Source organism: Sinohyriopsis cumingii, chromosome 1 (assembly GCF_028554795.1).
Source record: "Sinohyriopsis cumingii isolate HCF-2022 chromosome 1, ASM2855479v2, whole genome shotgun sequence".
Classification (NCBI taxonomy): Eukaryota; Metazoa; Mollusca; class Bivalvia; order Unionida; family Unionidae; genus Sinohyriopsis; species Sinohyriopsis cumingii.
Window position 1 is genome coordinate 56,183,480 of NC_142961.1, and position 27,255 is coordinate 56,210,734.

The following is a 27,255-nucleotide window of genomic DNA, read 5'->3' on the forward strand; positions in this document are numbered from 1 at the left end:
TTTGAACAACTCCTACATCGTAAAAGTTTTACATATAAAACTTAATAGTCCTATGGGTTTAAATGACGAAAACACATTCAAAATGTTGATCTCACACCTTTCGGGGAGGTGGGGTAAAGTTCAGCGGGATAGGGCTGATTTCTGCATCAATTTCAAACAACTCCATATTTACATGTCTAACATGTCTAAGATATGCCTTGTGTGATCAGTTACTGAAGTGTTACCACATGTCAGAGTTGAACCTCTGAGTCATGTACCAGAATCTTTTCCAACCAACCATCACTGAATTGGTCCCATCATCATACAATATAAACAGTAGAGATTCCAACACCGTGACTTTTATGCATTTACTGAAAATTAAATAACAAATGTATATATTGAACATACATTGATTCTGAGGCCTGTCCTTACCAGAGACATGGCAACTGGACCATAACTTTGAAACTATTGAGATCCCTACCCTTTACCCATATATTCAGCAACTTATAAGCATATAAAGACAAACTTAAACATCAAAAAATGCCATTAACCCCTGATTTCATCACTACTCACAGGGACTTAGATCCTCGATCAAAACTGGGAAACAATTGAGATCTCCACCCTATTCCGTCATACACGCTTACTGGGCATTAAAAGACACACACACACAAATATATATATATATATATATATATATATATATATATATATATATATATATATATATATATATATATATATGCACGATTGGCTCCGTGTCCTATCCTTACATCCCCACCCCACCACTTTCTTCCCATGGAGTCGTGGCTTGTATTGCAATAGTTAAACATTACAAGTTACAATTTACTTGAGTATTCATCTTTGTGCATTTGAAATACGACAATATTTATAGGCGAATATAATTCAGCATTTCTCAAATTTAAAACAAAAAGAATTACTGGACCAGTCAGACTATGAAGACAATTAACAAACACTAATTAGAAATGTTTATATTCATAAAAGATAGAGCTGTTGCTTCCGGGAATACTCGGGCCGTAGCGGAGTCGGCCCATTAACGTTCTCGGCCCATAACGAACTTAGTCTACCCAAATTGATCCAACAACGTACTCGGCCCATTACATAACCAGCCGTTCTGTCCGCGATTTATATAATGTGGATGTATTGTTCTTTGTTCAACAGTCATTTAATTTTTATTTTTTGTACATTTCTTTCAACAGTCATTTATTTTACAATAGAAGTATAGTAGAAAAAACCATAATCACAGGTTAGTTAAATTATATACTACGTGATCGACATTCTGACACTGCCCTTTTACAGCCGCTGTCAGTTGTTAATTGAGTCGAAGGTAGTAGCACGTGTCTACTCTACTATGGTTATTGTAAACTTGTGCTGACACATGTAATCTGATTACAATCGCACTCCCCATCCGTATACCGTACATTTGCATTTCAAGTATTCTAAGTTTAAAACGTCTCAGTCATTGTGGCCGCTATGTTAATAAATTTAAAGAGATATCTTTCTTCATTAAAAGAAAAAGACATGCACAGAGACAAAGCAAACCTTTCATATTCTTATGTATTTATTTTTTAGCATAACATTGTGTATCTTTGCTGGTCTTTGCCCTGTTTTATTCCTTCTCTCAATACAAAATGTAATTGATATTTATTTATATCAATTTATTATCAGCAATAAATATTCTATGTCATCTTTTCTTGACCCAATTTGTTCCCTGTAAAAAATGCAATGAGATGAAAGTTTTTGGATGACATTTAAGGTGCAGAACATTCAACAATTGTGACTGAATTGATTTGATTAATATATATTAGTATTAATATATAGAACAGCAAGTAGTATTTAATTTAATCTGAGTATATGAGCCTACATGACTAGGTTGATATATACTTTAATTAAGGTTGATATATACTTTAATTAACTCAATGAGTACATAGTTGACAAGAAAAATCTAAACATGGGATATTTGTTGTTCAATAGCAACAAGTGTTACGAAGCCCTATAAGATCAAGAATAAGTTCGTTTTTTGGGGGCAGGCTGACTCCGTAATGGGCCGAGTATGTTACAGGGAAATTTCTTAATTAAATGTGTATGGGCCGAATCGGTAATAGGCCAACATAGGCCGACTCCGTTATGGACTGAAATCTTCAGTTACCAAATTCCTTCTGCTTGTGTTCTGCCAACTTTAGTCCGCTCTCAGTTTTAGCACTATTGTTTGATGTGCCTTAATATAGGTTTGTCACACGGTGTAAATGTATAAGAAGGAAGCCAGTTTAAGTAATGACTCTTTTTTCAGGACGATCAATACCTTTTAGCCACTATGTACTAGATGGATAATAGCTAAATATAAAGAATTTCAGACGAATTTATAAATGTAAGATAATACAATTTAAGCTATTCGTCATTTGTTGAGCATATAATTACGATTGTATTTTGCTTAAAAACTGTATAAAAGTTGTTTTTAAATCTCTGTTTTGCCACAAAGTTTGGTGATGACCTATAATTTATATAAACTGTACGTTTTCCCGTTCGCTATTTTTATTATTGTTGTTTATTTTTTTCTTAAATTAGTTAATATCAACAAACAAGTAACGTATATTTTGTTACCTAATGTATTTAAGAATGTTACTTTATCAAGTAAAACAGAATATATGATAGATAGCTGATTTCTCTGAGGTTAGAGAAATCAATACACCCATCCTTTTCCCTTCACATCCTTGTTTAAAACAGTATCATTTGTAGCCAGATTGGCTTGTTAAATAACAGGGGAGAAAACTTTAGCGAGCCCATCGCTCAGTAAACAAGAGCTAGGAGAGATCATTAGATAATCAATACACTCCCTCTTTCTCATAAAACTTTACGAAATAATGTTTACACTGTTACCTCTTTTCATTTGTAGCACAATCGATTTGTTAAAAAAAACCAGGGATCAAATTTTGGCCCATGTTATAATTGGCAAATAAGATTTGAGAATGATTTTCAAATATTGCAGCACAAATCTAAAACTGACTTAATTTATTTTCAGGAGTCAGTATGTTCCTGAAGCATACCTACTGGTATATCTGATCATAACGAACAAGTTATCAATGTGAAAACCTGATCATAACGAACAAGTTGTCAATGTGAAAACCTGATCATAACGAACAAGTTATCAATGTGAAAACCTGATCATAACGAACAAGTTATCAATGTGAAAACCTGATCATAACAGATGCCTCATATAGCAGTTCATAAATGACACCGGTTCAACAATGAAAAGATACATTTTGAATCTGCTTGATATAAATGCAAATTATTGTAATTGATATCTTTGTATTGTTTATTATTGCACTGAAAACAGTTGTACTTTTTATTCCTGATATCATTCTACAAACGAATACAAACACTATTTTTATCTTTTTTTCTCTCCGTCCATTCAACAAAAAATTCTAGTTAAATAATTCAAAACATATTAAGGAGGATGTATAGACAGTTCTAACTACCACTAAAAATCTTAAATATTCATTTAAAAGAAACATGAGTTTAGATTTTATTGTGGAAACACTGAAGACTTGTATACATTTTTCAATGACACTTAATTTTATTTGAAGAAGATAAGATCATCATTAGAAAATTTCACAGTTAGCTTGTATTCAACTAATCTTTAGGATCAGACTTATGAAACTACCTACTTAAAAAGTAGAACAATATTGCATATGGATTTTTTTGTACCATAGAAGAAGATCTATGAACATTATAAGCAGAGGTGAAACTGGTGATGTAATCGAAAGTAATATGTCAAATTCTGCCTGGAAATAACCAAGTTAGAAAAATGTTTCGTATCAGTGGGGGAGGAACTAAGAGACAGTAGTACTCCAACAGGAGATACATTTATGATGATAAAAATGAGTGTAGATGGCAGAAAGGCACAATAGATACACAAGATTATTTTTATTTGGCAATGAAAAGATTTTGACAGAAACTCTCAAAGTTAGCAAACATTACTCTTAATGTTGCATTCGCAGAATTAACAACAAAATCGATTTTTATAAACATTAACATTTTGAATAATTTGGTTTGGTTTGGTATTGATATTCATCTGTATTTTATATTGTTTACACATTGAAAGATAAGGGAACCCATCTCCTACTTCATTGGAGAATACAGTTAATATCTTCAAACAGTTATTTATGTATTTGTCTATTTTCCAACATTTTAGGTAGGAAATGATTGGATATATGGAATTTTGCAAAGATAGCTGATAACTAAGGTGTCAAATATAATTCTAGACAATGAAAGTGTTTAATGATTTTATGTGAGATATATATATATATATATATATATATATATATATATATATATATATATATATATATGAATCTCAAGACTGTAAATTAAAACTGCTTTTTGTAATGTTCTTGACTTGATTTGCAACGAACCTCTAAGGAGTGCTGGCACAATGTTTCTTTTCTTGTTGAACAAGTCATATTACTAGCTTTAGCACTGGGAGGTCTGTTATTTGCAGATCATTTTTGACTGGAGCTGTAAACAATGTATCTTGCACAGTGAGAGATTAATAACCTACTTAAAAAAGTAAACTATAGCAATTACTGCAACCATTAGTATCATATACATTATTATTTGTCTATTTCATGGCGTTTGTAGTTGTTTTGTGAGGTGGGGAGAAAGGTCTAGATTGCCGTGTATCCGTTAAACATTTGACAATCAGATAGCATTGGCAGACTTGACAATAGGAACATCATTGCTGGAGTAGTGATATCAGGGTATAATTCTTAGGAAGAGACGAGGTCTTTTCAAAAAAATATCATCATCAAAATATTTCTTCTCTATAAAGTTTTCCCCACTTTATCTTGTTTTATATCCTCTACAATTTCTTTTGGAACTTCCCATACTGTCTAGCCTTTGGAATTGCATTGTTTACTACCTTGGTATTGTTAGTACGGTTTGATCCAAGATTAAACTAGTCACCGAGTCTGCATTTCTTTACAAAAGAACACTACTTAAATTTTAACAAAACCCGGAAAGTGGGAATCAGTGACCTAGTTTTCTGCATGACAACAATTTATCCTAAGATATATCTCAGTGTAGCACTGGTGGCAATAACAAAGAAGTATTGGCATTATAGTCTGGACATGATTTTAAAACAATCTTTACCATATCTTGAAAGGTAGGTCACAGCTATCACATGTTGATGCATGATAACTTTCATCACAACATACATCCATGGTATAAATTTTATGTCAGTATGTGATATAGTATAGTAGTTACAGCACAAACAGGGAGGAAGGATATGATATTTTAGAAGATATAAATAAATCTCCCAAAAGTTGGTAAGAGCAATCCAGTTTGTAAACAAGATAACTTGTCTATCCTAAGATGCACCCTGGTGGTCATATACTAAAGGTGTTCAAACCCGAACACGATTCTAAGCAAGTCTCTATAAATCCTGAAAAGTAGGTCACATGGACCCAGTTTTAATGCACAACACATGATGATCCCAAGATGATCCAACAGCTCTAGTTTAAAGTCAATAGGTGAAGTGCTATATGAGTTATAGCACATGAACATGGCGAATGGATAGCTAAAGATGGACAGATTGACAGATACAAACAAGAATAGACCTATTAAGTGAATCCAGTGCACCACAGTTTTTCAAAGAAGACCATAAAATGCATCTCAGAAACATTTACTAACTTTTAAATGTCATTGTGGTTTGTTAGATCATTTATGATTTTTTAAATATTTTTAACTGACATCCCCCTAAACAAAAACAACAGCCTGAAATGCATGGGTTTGTTTACATTTTTGCCATTAGTGGAGTGTCATATCTGTTTTAGTAAATATGGTATTAAAACTAACATGGGTTTTTCCATGTCACATTGTAAGACAGTAAAAATGAAAGTTTCTAACATAATATGGAATACATATATTTCATCAGATTCTTTTTTTGATGATCATTTCACAGGATGAGAATTACTTCTTGGATCTTCTTCAGTTAACATACTATTCCAAATGTAGTGCACGAGTTTTACCTCTGTGGTCCCTGGTTATGAAAGGTACAAAGGTACGGTCACTTATGCCATACTGCTGGTTCCTTCAGGTTTAACAGCTTTCTTCACTGCATTTGCCATATTATGCTGATGGATCGGTGTTCCCAGTGAAACAAAAATAAACATGCATCGTGCATTAAGAGCACTTGTCACATGCAAAACATTGGCAATGACAAATGACAAATTCATTATTATACACAGGTTGCAATAAGCAGCATGAGATAAAATATTAATATCTCACTTTGCATGCATTTTTACAAGGACAATATTATGTTTTTCAAAATAATTTCAATGGCAAAAATATCACAGTTAATACTTCATAGGAATATGAAGTTCAAACTTAAATACATGGATGTTGATATAGTTGGAAAGACATGACACAAATTATGATAAATGCAAACTAATCTGAAGTGATCTGTGAACTCATTGTTTTTCAGTGATGAACCTATAAAACGTTTTATTTCCTGAAAAATGGACAGAACAATGATCATATCGAGGAAAGATGATTGGAAATTAACACAAGTTTGAGAAATTAATATCAATGATTTTAGGAAGATTCAAACGCCAAATTTCTCAGAACTCAGTCCTTAAACTGTGGTACATTTGGTCTGGCATATAAAGTGTTTGGGTAATATTTGCTTCTTTGTTCCCTGAAATTGCTACATTCAAGGAGATAATGAAATTCATCACTCATGCAGTTTTGCATGAAAGCGTTTGCACAATCTTTCATGTCTAGACAAATTTTTCCATCTTCCCTTCTCTCAGGAGAACAATGATTATATGCTCGAAATTTTGGTTTATACGCGCAGTTCACGTGCAGAAATTGAATTCAATATCATGCACTAATTTAAGTCTTAATAACTTTATTGATAAATGCACATGTGGCTGGGTATAAGTGTTACCCCATTTCTACAGATTTCTCAGCGATAACAACGGAAACCTGACGAAACAGGCAGATGTATGTACTTTTTTGACCATAATGGCAGCATTTTTTACAGTCGACATATTGGCCATTAGGGGTAAAATGGCACCTTTTCTCTTATGTCCAAAATGCTTTCAGAGAACAGTACAGATCCAAAATCAACATGGAAATAAACAAATTTTGGAGTTACATTTGGAATTTATAACTTACAAAGTAATGGATGCTATTAGATTCCTTATATCTATTTTTATTGAGACAAAAAATGATTAACTTCATTCGAAGGAAATAAAATATGATTTTTTAATATATTTGCAGTTGCTACAAACACTCATTGCTGAATCCAGCTCTACCTTCCCATTACGTTTACTAAATGCAAAGAAGTTGTGAAATTTGTGTTTATTTGTTGATTAACTTATTTTATGTATATGGATATGATCCTTTGCAATGCTACTATGTAATTTTCTTCATAATGATACTGATTCGTCATCAAATAACTCCACTGTTTAATACTGAAAAAAAAAAATTAAACAACTTATTGAAAATTGCTCAACAGAATTTTACCAAATTTGATAGACGTCAATTTAGATTAAAAATCTTTATAAGTTTTTACAAATGATATAAATTCACCATCAAATATGGCAACCATTATTAAAAATAGAACACCAGAAAATATTCTAATAACCAAGATTTCTTCACCAACCGGATTTATACTTGGCTATTAGGTAACTGTTAGTCAGTTGAGCAATCTCAGGATCACTTGTACCTCTTACTAACTTTCTTACGAGATAGCTTAATTGTGTTGTGAAACGGCTTAAATATTCATTCAAAAACTGCAGAAATTACAACATTGCCTAACGTAAGGTCATGAGGTGTTTGTGATGTTAGAAAAAGCTTGATCTTGATATATTAACCTCAATAATGAAGTATTCATGTGATAAATATAATATTTTAACTGTATAAAAGTTATTGTGTTCGTTTCATATCGCATAGACCAAAAATGGTTTGACTTAGATGAGCTACTTGATGATCTGAAGAAAACCGGTGAAATGAAAACATCAGAAGGTAAATATGATAGAAATTCATCACCACATCTAACTCATACTTAGAGGTTACAAACTTTCAGACTTGAGTCAAAATTAATCATATGTAACTCGGTTACAGTTACATTATTTCTTCATACGTATATTCAAATTAATATTTTTATTATATGAATTTCTTATCTTTGTCGTGTCAGTCACTGTTTATCAGTCATGGCGCATATCTATTGAATTATAGTATGCTGAATAAATGCAGTTAATGATAACCCACTCTTTAGAAATTACACCAAATAACAGTCAACAGGGTACCACAACTTTTTATATTAAATTTACAGCATTAATTGTATTTTCATTAGTCCTTGTAGATGAAATAAATTTAAAAAATTTCATAACCACTCTTTATATAATTATGTCACAGATAAATTTCATTTGCGACTTATTTATTTTGTGTGCAGGCTTTCCGTTTCTTCCTAATACTTCTTGTCCAAATGTATTGTAATATATATATATATATATATATATATATATATATATATATATATATATATATATATATATATATATATTGGATGGCTAAATGTATCCTATTCTATGGGTGGCACATGCAGTGTTAAAACTGACCACATGTTTCTCTTTCAGTTAATATAATATACAAAAGATTTTCTTACATATTGCACGGATTATGTATATTCAATCCCTATTTATGTAGTACACATCCAGATTGAAACTATATGGATGTTTTCACAAGGCATCTGCATATCAATATTTTCAGATCCATCTAATCCAACCTTTATGAATCTGTAATTGTTTTAGATTCTATTCACATTATTCATCTGAAAATAGTTGTACAGCTTAATCACAAGCAAAGGTAAAGAACTCATTTCATTTGGCCTCCAATTCAGAACAAAACACGTAAGTCTGAGTTTATCAGTTATTGTTTACTCTTTCCGAAAGACTGATCTGACTGAAAAAAATATTGACTCAAATATTAGTATAAGCAGATCTAGCTAGGCATAATTTTTAACCTTTGTTATTGATATTTATTCAAGTTATTGTCACCTATTGACCTTTTTGACAATCTTTCATATATGTTAATTACATTTTTAATGACCAAATGGATCAATTGAGATTAACATTTTTTTATTTTTGTCTCTGCCAGGTTTGACTTTTTACAGCCTGTTCTTCATGTAGAATTGGCACAGATAAATCCAGTCCATAATCACGTAATTTCGTAGAAACGACAAAAATACCAAAATCTATTCATTTCAGATCCAATGGAAAAGTTGTAGAGCTACGCTTTTTTTCTTCTGACATTACTGGTAGGCTAGGAGAGACCTACAGGATCTTAAGTTTTCATCCTCCTATCATTTCTGACTATCGGACGCTCGCTAGTAATTAATAACTTTATTTCGGCTGACCTTGGTATGCGGATGATAAGTAAAATGCCTCTTCTTTTGACCCATGACATTAAATCCTTCAGCACGGACATTATTTTAGAATTAACAACTGTCAGAGTATACATCTAATAATGATCTTTTTGTTTAAAATTGCTGACGCATGCGTGGAAAGCATCATCACCCCAAAGCAAGAACGACGCCGCGAAACTTTCTAATGTGGACAACATAGCTGGGAACTGACAAACGCTTGGAACGGAACTGTGGTTATGTTCTGCATTCACGGCAGAATTTTGAGAGAGAGACAGACAGACATATGTCATATGTGAAATTCGAAATAGAGAATGATAAATAAATTTTTAAAACCTCAGAACTGTATTAAGTTGTCAAAATGTGCTAAATAATAATAATAATAATAATAACAATAACAATTTATTATTATTGTTACTAATAACAGTATTTTCGGTGATATTTAATAATATCTAAACGGTATTAGTGAATAGCAGACATATACACATACATACATGCATTATTATATACATACATGTTTGTACTGAACACAACTAGATCATTTGTGGTCTGAACATTAGCAAATATTGTTTACAATGGTATGCATCAATACTAAAGAAAACATACATACAGACATACATACATACATCTCTTAGTACATCTTTTACGAAAAATTTCTCCACCAGCTTTTATGTGAAGATTTGTTTCGTAAACTCTAAGTCAATCCGTTTCTCAAATCCGAGAGAGAGAGAGAGAGAGAGAGAGAGAGAAAGAGAGAGAGACAGAGAGAAGAAAGGAAGTTCAATCCTCTTGAAAGAGGTGTCACTTGATGATGTTGAAAATACAGCTACTTGTTGGGGTAGCTTGGCATGAGAGAGTACACGGGTCGAGCTGTAAAGACAAAAGTCTGTTTGAGCTTCTGGCCAGCAAAACTCTATTGAAATACTCAACATATAAACTTACATTTCAATATCAAACTACAACAAGCTCAATTTTCGGATATAAGAAATACATATAAAACTACGATATTCTTTCACTTACCAACATCATACTTGTATAATAACTGTCGTTTAGAAAGTAATACAGATAATTAAATATCGAATAAATTCACGATAGCAAAAGAATCTAAAATTCAATATTTCAGACTAATACCGTAATTGAAATATATTTGACTGACTTAATTCTAAAATGGCAGCATATTAAACTCTATCACTTAAAGAGTATTTTATTTCTAACTTAACTGTTACTGAGAATGAAGTTGGTAGCAAACGTTGCTTTTACTAGATTCAACAATGTAATTATAAGCAAATATAAGTTCTTCAAACAATTAAATTTCCGATACATTATGTTAAATAATAGTAAAGAAATATTAAAATAATCTAATGTTTAAACATACTGATGTTAGGTTAACATCTTAACACTAAAAATTCTTATAACACTAAAAGGTCTTATACTATAACAAATTGTACATAGATCATAATCTTACCTGTAAAGACAAAAGTCTGTTTGAGCTTCTGGCCAGCAAAACTGGTGTCGGCCCGTGGCTGGGGCTTTTATACCAGTTTCTTAAGACAACGCCAAATATGGCGCGCTCCTAGCTCCTTGCGTTGGCCAGAATCTCAAAATGAGGCTTCGTAGTCTCTTATAGATTATCGTCTAGATCTATGTACGTCATTAGACAGACAATTCTAAAGCGTCAGCGCGATTAGTAATAGCTTATGATTTTTCTAGGTTTCCGCAATGTGGTACTTTACATGTAGTTTTTTTTTTTGTGTGCCGACTTTAGGATACAAGGGAAATGTATGTATAGACGGTTCGTACTTGATCATAAGGGCGCAATCTGTATTAAGTAGTATATAATTGTAATACCGAAATAAGTCAATTCAATCTCAATATATTTTAATAAAAATTTACTTCAATATAATTTATCAACTTACTTTGAATACAATTAAGAGAAAATTTCAATCTTGTCACGTGTACTAAGAAATTCTGTCCTAATGCATCATATCATACATTAGCTCATGAATTTGCCATAATTTTCTTCCTTTTGTCAAACGTTTGGATATTTTTTAAGTGGGATATGTAAATGTCTGTGTTTCTCATGAATTTTATGATAGCTTTTGCTCTGAAATGCTGAAAATCCCTATGACATCTCCCGGAGAGTTCTCTTAAGAGCTCATCGTCATTCGATAATCTGAGAAATGTTTTACAATGCATTTTGTCTAAAACATGACCAACTACAGTCTCATTAGAAGGTTTCCGGGCGTTGTTCTTGTCTTCAGGTGACGATGCTTTCCATGCATGCGTCAGCAATTTCAAAACAAAATTGTTATTAATTGATGTATCCATAGGTCTTCTGTTCTGAGAGGGATTGATACTAAAAAAGTGAACGTTCTGAAGGATATAATGCAATGGGTGAAGAGAAAAGGGATTTTACTTACCATCTGCATACCAAGGTTAGTCGATATAAATTTATTAATTACCCGATAGCCAGAAATAATTGGAGGGTGAAAACTTAGTATGATATACGGCCCGACCGGTTAGTCTCCGCTACCAGTAATATCAGGAAAAAAGCGGAGATTACATGTTGGTCAATACTGACTTGAGATAACAAATCTATAATTCCTCTATCAAGCGGAATTCCTAAAGGTGAATCGAGTTAGTATGTATGAACTTACTTTTGCATCAACCACTGTTCTCAGGTTAAAGAAGGGGTACCAGATACGGCCCGACCCGGTTAGTCTAAGCTACCAGTAATGTCAGAAAAAAAGGCGGAGATTACTTGTTGGTCTATGTGGACTTGAGATGACAAATGTATAATTCTTCTATCGAGCAGACTTTCTAAAGTTGAATCGAGTAAATGGTATGTTAGAACTTACTTTTGCATCTACCACTGCCCTCAGATTCATGAAGGAATGCATCGTAGATAGCAAACACCCCATCTCTCAGTAAATAGAACACGTTTCATGTGAGTATAAATTTCTCCCTGCAGGCCAAATTAGCGCAATTTCGACATTTCCGAGCCCATAACTTAGTTTGGTGGTGCAATGCGGAAAAATCTATGATAGCTTGATGAAAAGAAACTCATCAAAAATCTCAGGAGTAAAACAAGCTATAGGTCATGGTCGTGTGCCTTCAAAAACGGAAATAGCAGAAGGATATCGAGGGTCAGGCGTGGAACGACGTTTTTGGAAGTTACTTACCTTGTCTCTTTTATTGTATGATATACATGGTCCTATGTCAGAAAGGGTAATGGGGATAATCTGACGAAATTTTGTTCGTTAAGGTTGTTGCTTTTTTGTTTTAGAATTATGCTCGCGTAAAGTATCTGTGATTTTAAGGAGTGGAGAAACCACGAGTTACAATATGTAGTTTTTCATACCACAAGATGAAATATATCGGTATCAACGCAGGAAAAGAAAATTTTCTTTTCATTATATACCAGACTTGCTCCAGAAATGAAGTTTAGAAGATTAAACTCACACTTCGACACAACACCAGCTGCACCCCTTTTCGCAAATTCGCATCATTTTCATAACCTGATCATATAAATATATCTGACTTAAGAGAGCGGTAGGATTGGGTTGACATAATCTGTCAGAGCAAATTACATTTTTGTCATTTTGTAAATTATTTGACCCTATCTGAAAACAATGCAAGTCCGATGCAGCAATGCATCGTAAAGAGTTTTTGTCGTTGTGGTCAAGGAAGTAAGGGGAAAGAACTTCAATGAGACCGTAGCCTGGTCAAATGTCATTATCAAAAATTAATTTACGTATCTGAAATGTAAGGCAGTTTTTATTTATTTGTTCGAGCTCACTTGACACTCTTTTTTGTTGTTGCAGGTACAACTTTTGTAGGCACACACAATCAAACGTCGTATGGTATCATGGGAAATCTTATATTTTCACATGTGATATATATATATATATATATATATATATATATATATATATATATATATATATATATATATATATATATATACCATCATCTGTTTCATAATCGATCTGCCTAAAGGACTCACTCACATTATTTCTTCAACTACGAATAAAGCATTCGCACTCGCGCAGAACTCATTAAAATATAAATGCATTAACTCTGGGAGAGATTTGAATAAAATTTGTTAACAATCTTTTGCGTTCCTTTGATTTACACTAAGATTTGTGTTATTAATTATGCAGTATGTGTTATTTACTGTTGAGGTATACATTGAATAAAAACTGCAGTGTATTATTTAACAAAATATTAATTAATTAATAGCACATAACATATAATTTAATGCCAAGATATGAATTATTTCATAAGATGGTACATGTGAATGCAGCGACAGTATAAAATAGTGACACAGCTGACCAGTTGTATTCAAAACATTATGATACTTACATTATTTAATACGATGATATTAAATTTTATATATATATATATATATATATATATATATATATATATATATATATATATATATATATATATCATATTATAACTTTTTGCGGTATTAAACATTATATACTTAGTAATATAATCATAAATACTGATATGTATTGCTTGCCATACATCCCCCATGTGGCAGGAATAAAAAAAATCTCCATGAATCACCTAGTTTTAAATTCTTTCTTTTCAGATGATGCAGAAATTTCCCCCTCCTGCATCAATGAAAAATGTGCCGTATCGTAAAGCAGTACAGATAAACTTTCCTCATGAAACGTATACCTGTGGTGATTGAAAGAAATTTTCGTTTTCAATATATCTTGTAATTTTTGTACATTCCTCTTTCACGATAACGTTAGGGATATAAACCTGCTACCTTCCAAACCTAGCCCTACTAAAAAGACGAAAATTCATTTCTCACTAGCACATACAAACAAAGGTCAATAACACTTGTCCATCAACTGACCTTGGTACCACCCGGTGACGCACGTTTTAAGATTCGTTTCAGTACAACAACATTATACAAGCCACATGTGAATCCAAAGCCAAATTTGTGCTAAATTCGATCCATCCATACAGGATTTTGGATTTATTTGGATTTAGTATTCATTCCTTAACAGGCTGGAAATATTATCCTTTGAAGTTTGCGAATATATTTAATCAGCCCAACGTGTGCAAGCATGACATTCGGGCCTTTAAATTCAAGCACTTTTTTTTTTTTTAACTGATCCAATGGATCTATGCTTTGCAACCATATAGCCAGCCGAAGTCAACGATCATCCAACCAGCTGAGCCAGCCGTTCAGCCATTCTAGCCGTCTCAGTCAGGATATCTTACTGAAAGATCCGTCCATGTTGCCAAGCCTATGTCTTCATCTTTCGAGAATAATGCAGATCTTAATGATCTTAATGATAGATTTCTCCACCCTAACATGCCAACGGCTATATAAAATTACAATCATGGGTATCTTAGTGATAGATCCGTCCGTCTCATCTGGCGTAAGACTACCCAAGAACATCATGACGAAGACTTTACTGGTATATTCATCCTTTCAGCCATGCCCATGGTTAATGGCACCAACAAGTTCGCCTTCTGCACAGGCTGTAACCGTGTCATCCATATTCTCTGCGAACCAGCCGTTTGTACTGGTACGACAAAATCATCCAGTAAAACCAGCTTCTCTTTTATTCACTGCTCACTCGCAGGGCTGTGAATTATAGAGAAACGATGCCACTGCATCACTGTTGGTTTATCCCAAAATATCAGCAGTTCATTAACAGTCTGGTACAAGACATATTCCACTGCCTATCATAATGAACTAGTGGCATTATATATAAAAAAATTAGCAGTGGTTAACATGTCTGCCCCCACCTTTTATAAAGTGGACTAAACTAAATTCTTTCCACATCCAATGGGATTTGGAGTATTAACGCCACATCTTAGATGGTGGATTTGGCCTCCTTGGCAATTTTCTGACCTGGGTGAAAACGTGACCAAACCAGCATCCATTAGTGTCGACAACCGAGGTTGCTCGGGTCATTAGCAGAGCAGCTTACCATTCGATATGGAATGTGTTGAGTTAGCTTGATACGTCGTAATGCGCATTTGCGCTCCACAACACTTTAAAAAAACACATCAAGCCCTGGATTTAGAGAAGGCTCTATTTGGCTTTCTATTGGTATTTGTGGGGCAGATTTGAAGAAGTATGGAGGCAGGCAGCTCCAACTATCCCTCCAACTTGCCACTCCACCCGTATCCTCGTTTTAGAAACCAGCCATCCCAGCCACATTGGTGGACGAAAGATAGGCAAGCCAAGCAAAATGATCTTTTACGTTCCAGTTGTCGTTCAGATCTTATGCCAGCAGACGACAGGTGAACAAGTCTAAGAGGCATCCTTATTGAGTAGGTAATAAACTAAATTTCTCGATCTCCCGAAGTCTCCCGTCTCCCGCAGATCACTTAACGCCCTATCACCCCAAGATAATATACGAGAGGGCGTACATTGCTGAAAAATGTATGGATTATCCAAGTCATTTTGGAGGGGCTTTGGATTTCGTTATCCCACCCCTTCCTCTGCCCTTCTATTGGATTTTCCGATGGATGAAATTCTTCAGCAGGAGATACCGTTGCTTATTGACAAACGGACATAGGAGATTGCATGAAAACCACAGTTACTGGGTTCAATTCATGGCTGTTCCGTGCCAAAAATCGTACGGCATGTTGAACTCGATCATAGACTTCAGTCACCTCAACAAATTCATTCTTCCACAGAGGTTCAAAAGATAGAGACGGCGAGATCTATACGTCTCCCCATCCGAAGGGATACGTATTTTATCAGTCTCAATGTCACAAATGGCTACTTTCATGTCCATATTCACCCGGCTTCGTGAATGTTTACTTGGTTTGTTTACCACAAGTTTGCCAGTCTTTCGATTCTTTCTTAATATCATCTCCTAGGTTTTTACAAATTATGGATTGCATCTTCCCCCTGTTCCGGTAGACTTCCTTTAATAGTAATGTTGGCGTATCGAGAAGATCTCAAACAACATAAAGTAAGTTCTATTCTCCTCAGAGGCAAAAGTGATCCCTTGTCCATTTTGAATCAGCTCCGGTCTTCATCCATCACATGTTTTCTCAATCTGGATATCGTACAGTCGTTTCCAATAGGATAGGGATTTCAGTGAAAGAGTTATTGCAAGTCTTTGGGTTATTCAGTTCGGTAACTGATTTGTTCCCCATGGACTGCATTTATATGTGCCCGTTAATATTGTCGGCTCATGACACGTATTCTTCTGCAAGAAGCCCCAACTGGAAGTGATAGTATATACAAATGGCCAAGTGTTGCCGGCCTTCGAATACTGTCAAAAACAAATGGGACCAGAGGAGCTGTCTCTTCACATCAACCTCTATTTGAAATCTATCATAAATGCATTTCAATTCTAGAAAGACTTATTCTGCGAGATGTCAGACCTGATTATGTCGGACAACTCCGTAGTGGTGATTTACTTCCTCAAACTTCCTCAAACAGGGCAGCAACAACTTGTCCAACCTATGCGTGCTGGTTTGGCAGTTTCTTCGTCAGTGCTGCCAGCTTCACATCAAGATACAAATTAGACACATTCCCAGCAGCCTGAGTTTTCTGGCCTACGTTCTCCCCAGAAAGGATTAGGTTTTTCATATTAGGGATTTGCCACCCCACCCCTAGTCTTATGACCAAATATAATACAGCAAATAGGTGGTCAGAATTGAAAGATAATTCTTATAGCCCCTCTCTGATGGGATACGTATTGGGCCAACGATCTACTGGATCTAGCGATAGACCCACCGATGAATAGTATGGCCTAATCGAACCTTTTCAAGTAACCACGGTCGCAAGTGCTGCACCAAAGTCAGGACCTTCTGATCTTTCACAGCTCATGTTAGGACAACCTTGCAAGAGATGGTATTTAGGCCTTCAATTGTGCCGATAATCTCGTGAGCAAGAAAGCCCTCTACCCTGAATACTTGTGAGTGGAAGGGATGTGTTTTCAGGGACTAGTGTCGAGCCAATAACGTTGTCCCTTTGCGTGCCTTATTCTCACATCTAGCTGACTTTTTTCTATGACTCCACGAAAAGAAAAAGTTGGCTCCAATTACCCTCAGAGGCTCCTGCTCCATGATATCAGACATATATAGACACCATGGCAGAAGAGATGTCGGTCATGATAAGGATCTGTCAGGCCTACTAGCAAATTTTAATTTGAATAGGCCGACATTCCTCACCATGTTTTAATGGGGAATCTGTCCTGGTGCTTATCATGGCTCAGTTCAGAAAACTTTGAGCCATTAATCCGGACCTTGCTGAAGCTGTTATCAACAATCAGCTGTTTCCTGATAGTTTTAGCTTTGACGTGCAGGTTAAAGAGTTAACATCAGGGGTAGTCAGAGTTGTCATACGGTCCCTTTCATCTGCAGACAATTCGAGAGCAGCGGCCATGCAAGATCCTGCCCGTGCCATCAAGTGCTACCGAAGTGCACATAGACAAAATGTGGCATGCGCAAAGGACTCTTTCTCCCTGTGAAGGTGAGAAAGGAGGACATCACTGCCCAAGTCAGAACTTCGTGGCTTAAGTGGTTTATATGCTTTGCACACTCTAACCTATCAAAAGATTAGATTCGCCTCGTGAGAATTTCAGCTCATATGAGCAATCTCTGCAAGTCTGGCATTCGAATGCAACATTTCGACCTGAGACATAGAAACTATAGGCGGGCATGCAGCATGAACCTTCTCAAGTTTTTATCTTTGGCGATTTAGCCTAGCAGAGACAAAACATGAATCTGGTGGGTCCCATGACTGTTGCCAAGGTGATCACCAGAACCAATTAAACCAACACATTCTCTTAACTTCACCAGTGAATTTTGACTGTAAGGTTTCAGTAATCTTCTTATTCTGATAGAGCGGTGACCGTTCATTTGACCATGTTTTCTATTGCCTTATTTAGAAGAGCTCATATAGAGTATCCAATATTTCCTCCCTAGAAGGATACCCGAGGTATAGGTAAGATCCTCAGCGATCCCTCCTCCCTATTCTCCTAATGTTAATTTAATTGGAGAACGTATTTGAAGGAACATGCAAATTGTTAAGAAAATCATGTTTCTCAGAGAATACTTACCCTATCACATGAAACCCTCGAAACCACCCGCCATTTGAGCACCCTCGCTGGTATATCACGCAGTTTAAAACCACGTGACACTTAGTGTGGCAGTTTACTAACCCATTGGTTAGAATGGGATAGAAACGACAAATATTTGTCTTTTTAGAAGGCTGGATTTAGGAGGTAGCAGGCTTATATCCCTCATGTCAAAGTTATCAGAGCATCATTCAATGGAGGCTCTATTTCAATATTTTTTCAAATTCTGTTCGACACCTTTGGAGCAGAAATTATTAAAACATTGTCTATTTTTAGTAATGGCAGACGTTTGATATCATATCAACAGAATGTGTACAAAATGAAAAGGGTTTAATGTCATAATACTTTCTGTTAAAATATGCCAGATTCTGTTCCATGTTGAATGTTCTCTTTTGCTTGAGGACAAGTAATTTCAAGGTATTTCTCTTTAGTAATATATCCATATTTGATTTTAAGGATGCTTTCCGTCAAATTTTGTAAAATAATTGTCAGAGATTTTTTAGCAGAAGCCGTTTTTTTGTAATGGTGGTCAGGTGGATTGGCATACTTTGCAACATGAAAAGATGTGGCAATCAATCTAAATAATTGACAGATAATGAAGGGCATTTCTACTATCATAACATCTAATGGAACTATATTAGGTATATACAATGAATACATAATAAATTATGTACACCAGGATTCATTACTGAAACGTAGTTTTTAAAAAATGATATAAATAAAATAAAATTCTTGAGATCATGAGTCAAAACAACATACTCGGACTATGCTTGTAGTCATGCTGCCAGCTGAGCTATGGCCTTCTGTTAGAAATAGGTTGTTAACTAATTGTAGACAAACTTTGTTGAATGAAGTTTCGCTAAGTACTTTACACCGATTTCAGTATATATCATTTACTTGTTTGTTTATGAAATTCACAACCGGATCAATGAAATAATATTAATGGCATTATACACTTTTGCAAGATATTACATCATATTTGGAAATCAGTTTTTATCTGCGCATGAAATCCAATTATCCCTTTGCTTTTTGAAAATATTGGTATATCACTGAATACATCAGTAGAATAAATCGTAAAAAGAAGGATTTTATTTGAGGAATACTTACTGGAAATTGTACCAAAGTCTGTTGTTTTTTTTTTTGTTTTTTTGTTGTTGTTGTTGTTTCTATTTTTATTTACAAGTCATTCAAGGGTTTCTATTTTTACTGTTGGCAAACGTTTAATGGTGGATTTACAATATTTTTTACAAAGTCAAAATACCTTCATGCCAGATAGCTTTCTATCAAATTTGGGCAAAAGTTCGCGAGCAGTTTGGGGGAATTCATTTGAAAGTTATCTATTTTTAGTAATGGTAGTCATCATTTGCAAAAAAACTGAAGCATTAATGCCAGGGTCTTTTCCTAAAATTTGGTATAATTCTGCTTAGTCTTTTTTGGTGAGAAGTTTTGCAAATGTTTTTTTTTCCTAGTAAACAGCACGCATATCTGATGGCATGTCAGCATTATTTGTCTAACATGCAAAGGTTTCTGTATCGGGATGCTTTCTGACAAATTTGGTTACATTCTGGTGAACATAATTTGAGAAAAAGTCCTTAAAAGCCTAACCTCAATTTTTAGTAATGGAAGCTGCATTTAACAGTGGAACAGCATAATGCTTCGTGTCTAATTTGCTCCAATTCTGTTGAACGGGTTTTGAGATAAAAGCTTGTTATGTTTTTGTTATTATTATTAGTAGTAGTAATATTAGTAAAGGCGGCAGCATTAGTAGAAGTATATAAAGTAACAGTGGCCATTTCATAATGGGTTGGCATCATTTGAACAAACTTGAAAGGTATGCATTTGAGGATGCTTGCTTTCACAATTCAGTTGAATTGTTTTTTCTTGCCTCAGAAGTCGTTCAAAGGTATTTTTGATTTTAATATACATTTCATACATGCCAACCATTATGCTTTTGGCGTAATCTTTACGCTGTTTTTAACTAAATTACACCTTACGTCTAACCGTATATGTATTACGCTTTCTCGGTATATCCCCCTAAAAAAATCAATAAATTGTTTTCTCATTTTTTTAACATCCCATTAATCCCACAGATCATATTCTAGAAAAGACCGCTTCTACATAACTACGACTTAAGAGTACACTTGTCCGTAGACTTGCATGCACTTTCCTAACAGTAGTAATATGTTATATTTATATCAGCTGTCCTATTTCCAAAACTCATGCTGGTTCTACTTTCAAACTTCTGATCTCGGATTCATTGTTGTAATCAATGTTTGTTAGAGAACCAATCTATAGTGCCTTATAGGTCATATCTAATGGCTTTTGTACAAGAGTACAATAGGCCAGCATGTACTTTCCTATCACTATTATTATATTCCCTTTATAGCAGCTGTATGGCTCACAGGAGTTCGTATCGTTGCCTAAAATTTACTTGTCGTACATGTACTATATAATAACTAATAATATTATAGCTATTATATAGTACATGTATGACAGATAAATTGTAAGCAATGATACGAGCCCCTGTGGTATGGCATAGTTCAGTGAAAACAGACTGGTTTTCTAATTTTGAATCTTTGCTCTTAGATTCTTTGTTCTGATTCATATTTGGTACAGAACCAGCATGTATTTATATGGCGCTAATAGTCAAGTCAAAAATGGATTCTAGTCGATACGTGTGAAGGAGCAAAAATGTTTTTCAAATAATTTCACGAAATAATTGCCAGAAAAAGACAAAAAGCAGAATCCTAAAAAAGATTCAAAGATAAATACATGAATGACATAATACAGCGTTCCATTCTAGGGCAGTATCACACCCATTGCAGGCTGTATGGAAAGGATTTTAATATTTGGCGCTAAATTAGTCAATGGATTCTAGTCGATGTGTGTGTTACAAGAAACAGGTCTTCCAGATAATGTCACAGTTGGATCAGAAAAAGACGGAAAAAAGAATCATCCAGAGATTCATAGATGAATACTTGAAAGACATACTACATCTTTCTATTCCAGTGTAGCATCACGCCTATTGCAGGCTGTGTTGAAAGGATTGTAATACTGGTCATGGTGGTAAATCTAATGTGGAAAAACACTTGAAAATCAAAAAACACATCGAAATAGCTCGTTTTACTAACTCCAATGCTAAGGTAACTTCTTTTTTTTACAGCTGAAACCATGTGTAGAGTAGAATAATGTAATGCAGAGGTGTTATCTACCGAGTTCATGATAGAATACGGACTACCCCTAGTGGTAGCAGACACATTGGTCTTTTGTTCAAACGGATGTTTCCTGATTCCAAAAGTGTAGAAAATATGCATGTGCAAGAACAAAAGCATTCGATGTTTACTTCACTTAAAATATCAAAGCCATGAAAATTTGGGCCGTTTGGTTTTGCCACAGATGGGAGTAGTGATTATGACAGAAAACATTATACCCTGTCCGTGTCAGATACTTTGACAACAAAAAGGGCAAACAGTAGAATTCACTGGAGAAAACATTTTTGATTTGCTTGATAATGCTTTTAAGAAACATAAATTGGCAGAACTGCATTGTGTTTTCGGCTGATAACGAATCAGTGATTACTAGAATTCATAAAGGAGTTGCATTCTATATTTTTAAAATGTCTCCATCAGTGGACATAACAGGTTGTCCCTCTCATTTGATGCACCTTACTGTGGGAAAGGCTGCTTATAAATTAGAAGTAGATATTGGTCATTTGCTAAATGACATATACTAATATTTGGAGACAAGCAGTAAAAGGAAACAAGCCCTAAAGTTGTTGCAAGATGGGTTTCACTTTAAAGACTACTAAGTTATAAAAAAAAACGTGTGGATGGTTGTCCCTTGGCAAACGTATTAGCCGTTTACCTGTACTTTGGACAACACTACAAGCTTTCTTCTTTCGAACTTAAAGTGAGTTTGCAGAGATAAACGTGGGAAAAGTGAAGAAGATAGCACTAAAGTTGAGTCTGTTATAACAAGTCAGAAGAGAAAATGAGATGAAAAACTAGGTAGAAATACTAACAATAAAGAGGATTGGTCATCAGAAAGGAAGAAATATAAATCCATGAAATATTTAATTTGAAAACCTTATATCCATCTAGTATGGGGGCCTCCAGGCTCAGTCTTACATTGTGAAAGATAAATGTTGTGACAGAAAACTCCAACCCATCGTTAGTGAATTAAATCAGCCAACTGGATCTGGTTTTCAGATCATACGTTCAGATTAAACGCAGTTAGTAAGTGGCATTCTGGATCTTCTCATCCTTCTAAGGGTAAAACTAGTAAAGTGGATACTAAGATGTCACAGACAAGAAACAGAATTTGTTCACTGTTTGGAAGCATCAATGTGTGAGATGGTTTTCAAAAAACTTACAGTTACAAAGCTGTATTGCGTACATTATGAAGAGTGCCATTCCATTGCTTTTGATGCAGCAAATATTGTCTTACAGAAAGAAGCACCTTGCATTCATATTATGCACAAGATTCTGTCACACCAGTTGTCAGATTTGCTATTAAGGTTTATTAAGCCAGAAATCATTACATCATCTAAACTTTTAACTGATATAGACTTCCACGACAGACCAAACCAGAAAGACAATGAACATCTTGCAATTGGTGCAGAAGCAATTGGTGCAGAAGCAAGAAAATTCATAGAACATAAGTCTACCCTTGCTGTGAAAGTGTTCTATAATAATGTTAGAGATTATTATTACACGTATTATTCTCCTGCCTCCAGAAAGTCACATATGGAGATGAAGTGGTTGCGGAAGTAAATGAAAGTCAAAGAACTTTAAAAGTGTAAAATTCTTTGTCAAGACACATCCATTTCTATTGCCACCTTTGTCTACCTTGAATCATCTGGAAGGAGATTCCCCGACCAATCAAGTTGGCATGCTACCTGACAATGTACTTCATGCACAGAATTGATTGGCAATGACACATTATTTCCTAGCCAAAAGACCCAACCACTGGAAGACATAAATTTCCTCTTTTCTTGTCAGGTTATGAAAGGAATATTGGTTCTATCCCATTCTAATGCTAACTAAACTGTGAGAGATTGTTCAGTATTATAAACAAAAATAAAACTGAATTCAGATCCAGGCTTAGTAACGCAGTACTTAGTGTTCTGCTGGTGTACAAAACATTCATGTCGCAGCTGGTACAAAGTGTTTTGAAATGCAACATGACAGCCTGTTGCCTTCTAAAGCTAAAAGTGCTACGTTTGAAAACTTGAAGCAGTTTATGATGTTAAAAGACCAAAGCGGTAAATGCATCATTCTGTACATACGCTGATTAAATTTTTAGCATGTTATATGTGGATTACTCATTTACTGACGCAGTACTAGTCATGACTATAAACTGCTACGCTGCAGACATAGTAGCAATATGACTGAAAATTTGTTAAAGCTACATTAAAAATTCAAATTACACACACACACACACAAACACACACATGTAGTATTTTTGCTTTTGTTGATCTTGCTGCTGTTATTGAGATATTTGTTGCTGTTATTGTTAGTATAGTTGTTATCATTGTAACTTTTTTGTTGCTTTTATTGTTGTGAATCTAGTAGAGCAAATGTCCTTTATCTATCATCTCTATCAGTGTAAGAATACTTTAATTACTGTAGAATTTAAAATTCTGAGGTTTTTATTTCTATATATAAAATGCATAAATTGTTAGGCAAGATACACAGCTGTAAAAATGGTATATATTTGCAGTTCTTGAGCTCTGATGCACTACATAGTTTGTGTTCTGTCACTATGTAGTTTTATGGTTGCTATTTAAATCCATGTGAAATTCTCAAAAAAAAACCACATGCTATATAATGTAACGACATCTCTTAAACCAGTGGTTCCCATCTTTTTTTGAGCAAAAGGACCCCTTCTTAACGACTAAAAGTTTTGCACTGACCTCACATGCTAATAGCTGTACGTTGAGTCTCCCTGTAATAACCCCATGGACACCTGGGGTCTAAGATCTACAGGATGAGAACCACTGTCTTAAACTACTAACAACAGAGGATGAACCAACCTCATAGGGATCCCAACGTATCTTTAGTGTAAAATTGTCAGTGACAGAAGGTACAAAATACAAAAAACATTAAATGTACATTTTTATCCTAGACTAATGACATGTTAAGCATTCAAAAATGCAAGATGTGAATATTGTGTTAATACACTGCACATTACGTTAAAGTGACATCATAGACACACATAAATCAACAGATAAAAAAATGAGTGCCAATAAGAATTTTCTGATTTTGTAATATTAGTAACAGTATGAAATATGTTTATGTTTTGATAAGGTCGAAAGCTATGGAGTCAAAAATGTTATTTTGCTACAAAAAGGTATATATTTTTAGTTCCATAAACTGTCATTAAAACGGCTTGATCTATTCCATTATGTTCAAGATGGTCTATATTTTATTTCTTAGCTTGACTGTCCCACTTTGTCTCTGAGTTAGACACCTTTTGGGTAAAAGCTAAATTGTGAGTTCCTCTTCTTTCAGTACATGTACATTAATCGTGGCACAGACAGCTATCAAATTCTAGAAAGGAAATGCATACAAAGGAAAGACATGCAAATAGTGTAGCAGGAAAATGTTGTTATCTATTATATAATTTAGAGCATGCAGTCATTCAGCATTGAGCAAATGTACAATTTAGCACTATAAATACAAAGAGGTAAAGATGGATAGACAAATAGACCTATGGTAAAGGATTCTAAAGAATACTCAAGTGACCAATATGTATGACCATATCAAAGTGACCAATATGTATGACCATATCAAATGAAGGATTCCTTCGCTCACTAAACTGAGTGCAGGTTCCGTTATGGGCAGGACATGAGCTAACCAAAAGTATTTCATAGCATATGACCTTCAACAGTTAAGCATATCTACGTTTTGAACAAATTTACTTAAAGAGATATTTGTCAAATGAAAATTAGAAGAATAAAACAAGCATTTTTAGATCTATGTCACCATATTTTAAAATCATTTTCTGATTATGGATGTAAAGGTCTTAATCACCAGAAAATTTGTTTTACTTTAATGTCAGTTCCATTTCTTCATGTTACAATTTTCTTCAGCATAATGCTTGCAATTAAAAATCATGCTTTTTGCCAAAAGCAGAAGATGATTCACAATATCATAAATAAAATGAGAAGGCTTATCACAATATTATAAATAAAATGAGAAGGCTTACTAATATAAACAAACAAAGAAACGTAGTACAGTATATTCAAAACATTAGATACCTCAGCAAACCTTCACTTTCTGTTGATTTAAGATCAATTAGGAAATATGATTCAAACAAATGAAAGCCCCTGGACTCAACCAAAAGCTCCTCAATGCGGTTACCTCCAGTTTTTAAACTTCCTCAAAAGATAAGATGGCTCATACATTTTGACACTACTGAGAAGAGCCCAGGCCTCAGACATTCCCATTTCTTATTCTCCTTAAGGGGTAAAATGAACAGTGTTCTTAATTGTGCTCATGATGTACCTGTTTTATAGTAATTACTCAGAATTAGTCATAATCTTCTTAGCTTCACCAAAATTGTAAACAATTGGCATTTACACACATGACATTGACCCTGTAAGAGGTACCCATAATTAACTGATCATGTTTGATTCACAGTGATTTCTTCTTTCTTTTGGACATTATTCAACTCGTTTCATAAATTATATATTAAGTCAATAATATGTATTACCATGATTGCAGACACTAGATCTCCTGTCAGTCTTTTGGGCAAAGGAAGATTTTCGAAAATTTGTGTAGCATTGAAAAACTTGGTAAATTGTATTTTGAACCCACACCTACCTAGAACTGTCCTTTATTACGTCTCTGTGTATGATTTTGTTTTCATTTTCTTCTCAGATATTTTGACATTTTATATTACAGTGATAGAGTTTCAACGACCTATGGTTGTACAATAAACGCATTGTGTACACTGATTTGTGCTCCTGATCTGGCATACTTTTGTGACCTGCCTTTCTGTTGGAAATTTAAACTACATGTACAGTTTATCATGATGTCATAATACTTGGTAACATAACGGTAAACAGAATTTCAAGATTGTTAGCCATACTACCCATTATTTATTTATTTGGGATAAATAAGGATACTTGAGATAGTGCTGGATGTGCATTATATTCAGTTTAGTATTTGTTGTTTTATGAGGAAATTATCCATAATAACGCAATTTATTACAATTATTTGTAAATGAATGTATTAAGTAGAATCATTTATTAACAATGTTTCCATCATTTGTAGATCATAAGTAGATGCAGAACTAATTCGTGTGACAAGACTGTTTACATTTTGATAAAAAAGAAAGAAAATACTTCATTTAAATGAAAACATTTGAAGAGCAAACATAGATTTGAAAATTTGACTTGAACGTTTCTTAAGACTTCTACAGTTTGCAAAAGCAGTATATTTGGAAATATACATTTATAAGAGTTTTTTTACTGGGATATTTTACAGAAAAATATACAAAAATATACACCAATGATCATGAAGATTTAGAGTTTGAAATCTGAATGGAAATTTGTAAGGCAATGACCTTTTATATTGGAGATATTGCAATGTCATACATTAAATTTGGACTTATAAATTTGTACAGAGAACGACATTTTGGATTTGAGAATTTCAGAGAACAATAAATTTGTTATGAAAATAATGTTCATTCGAGCAATAGTTTTTTTTAAAAATATATTACAGCAATACATGATATGGGAAGGTT

The 27,255-nt window shown here is 34.1% G+C and overlaps 1 protein-coding gene across 4 annotated transcripts in view; it reads left to right on the forward strand.

The window, feature by feature from the left end:
- The window catches only part of LOC149806909 (uncharacterized), a 52,146-nt gene extending 24,954 nt beyond the window's left edge, over positions 1 to 27,192 (forward strand). Inside the window, exons 8-9 of one of the 4 annotated variants that reach the window (XM_089959579.1) lie at positions 7,954 to 8,025; positions 14,028 to 27,192. In XM_089959579.1, the coding sequence (XP_089815705.1) occupies positions 7,954 to 8,025; positions 14,028 to 14,080 (125 nt within the window). In that variant the 3' untranslated portion in view covers positions 14,081 to 27,192. Of the gene's footprint in view, positions 1 to 3,016; positions 4,231 to 7,953; positions 8,074 to 14,027 lie in introns of those variants that run through there. The other 3 variants (XR_016421311.1, XR_016421309.1, XM_089959588.1) reach the window with 3 other exon arrangements.
- Positions 27,193 to 27,255: the final 63 nt, after the last annotated feature.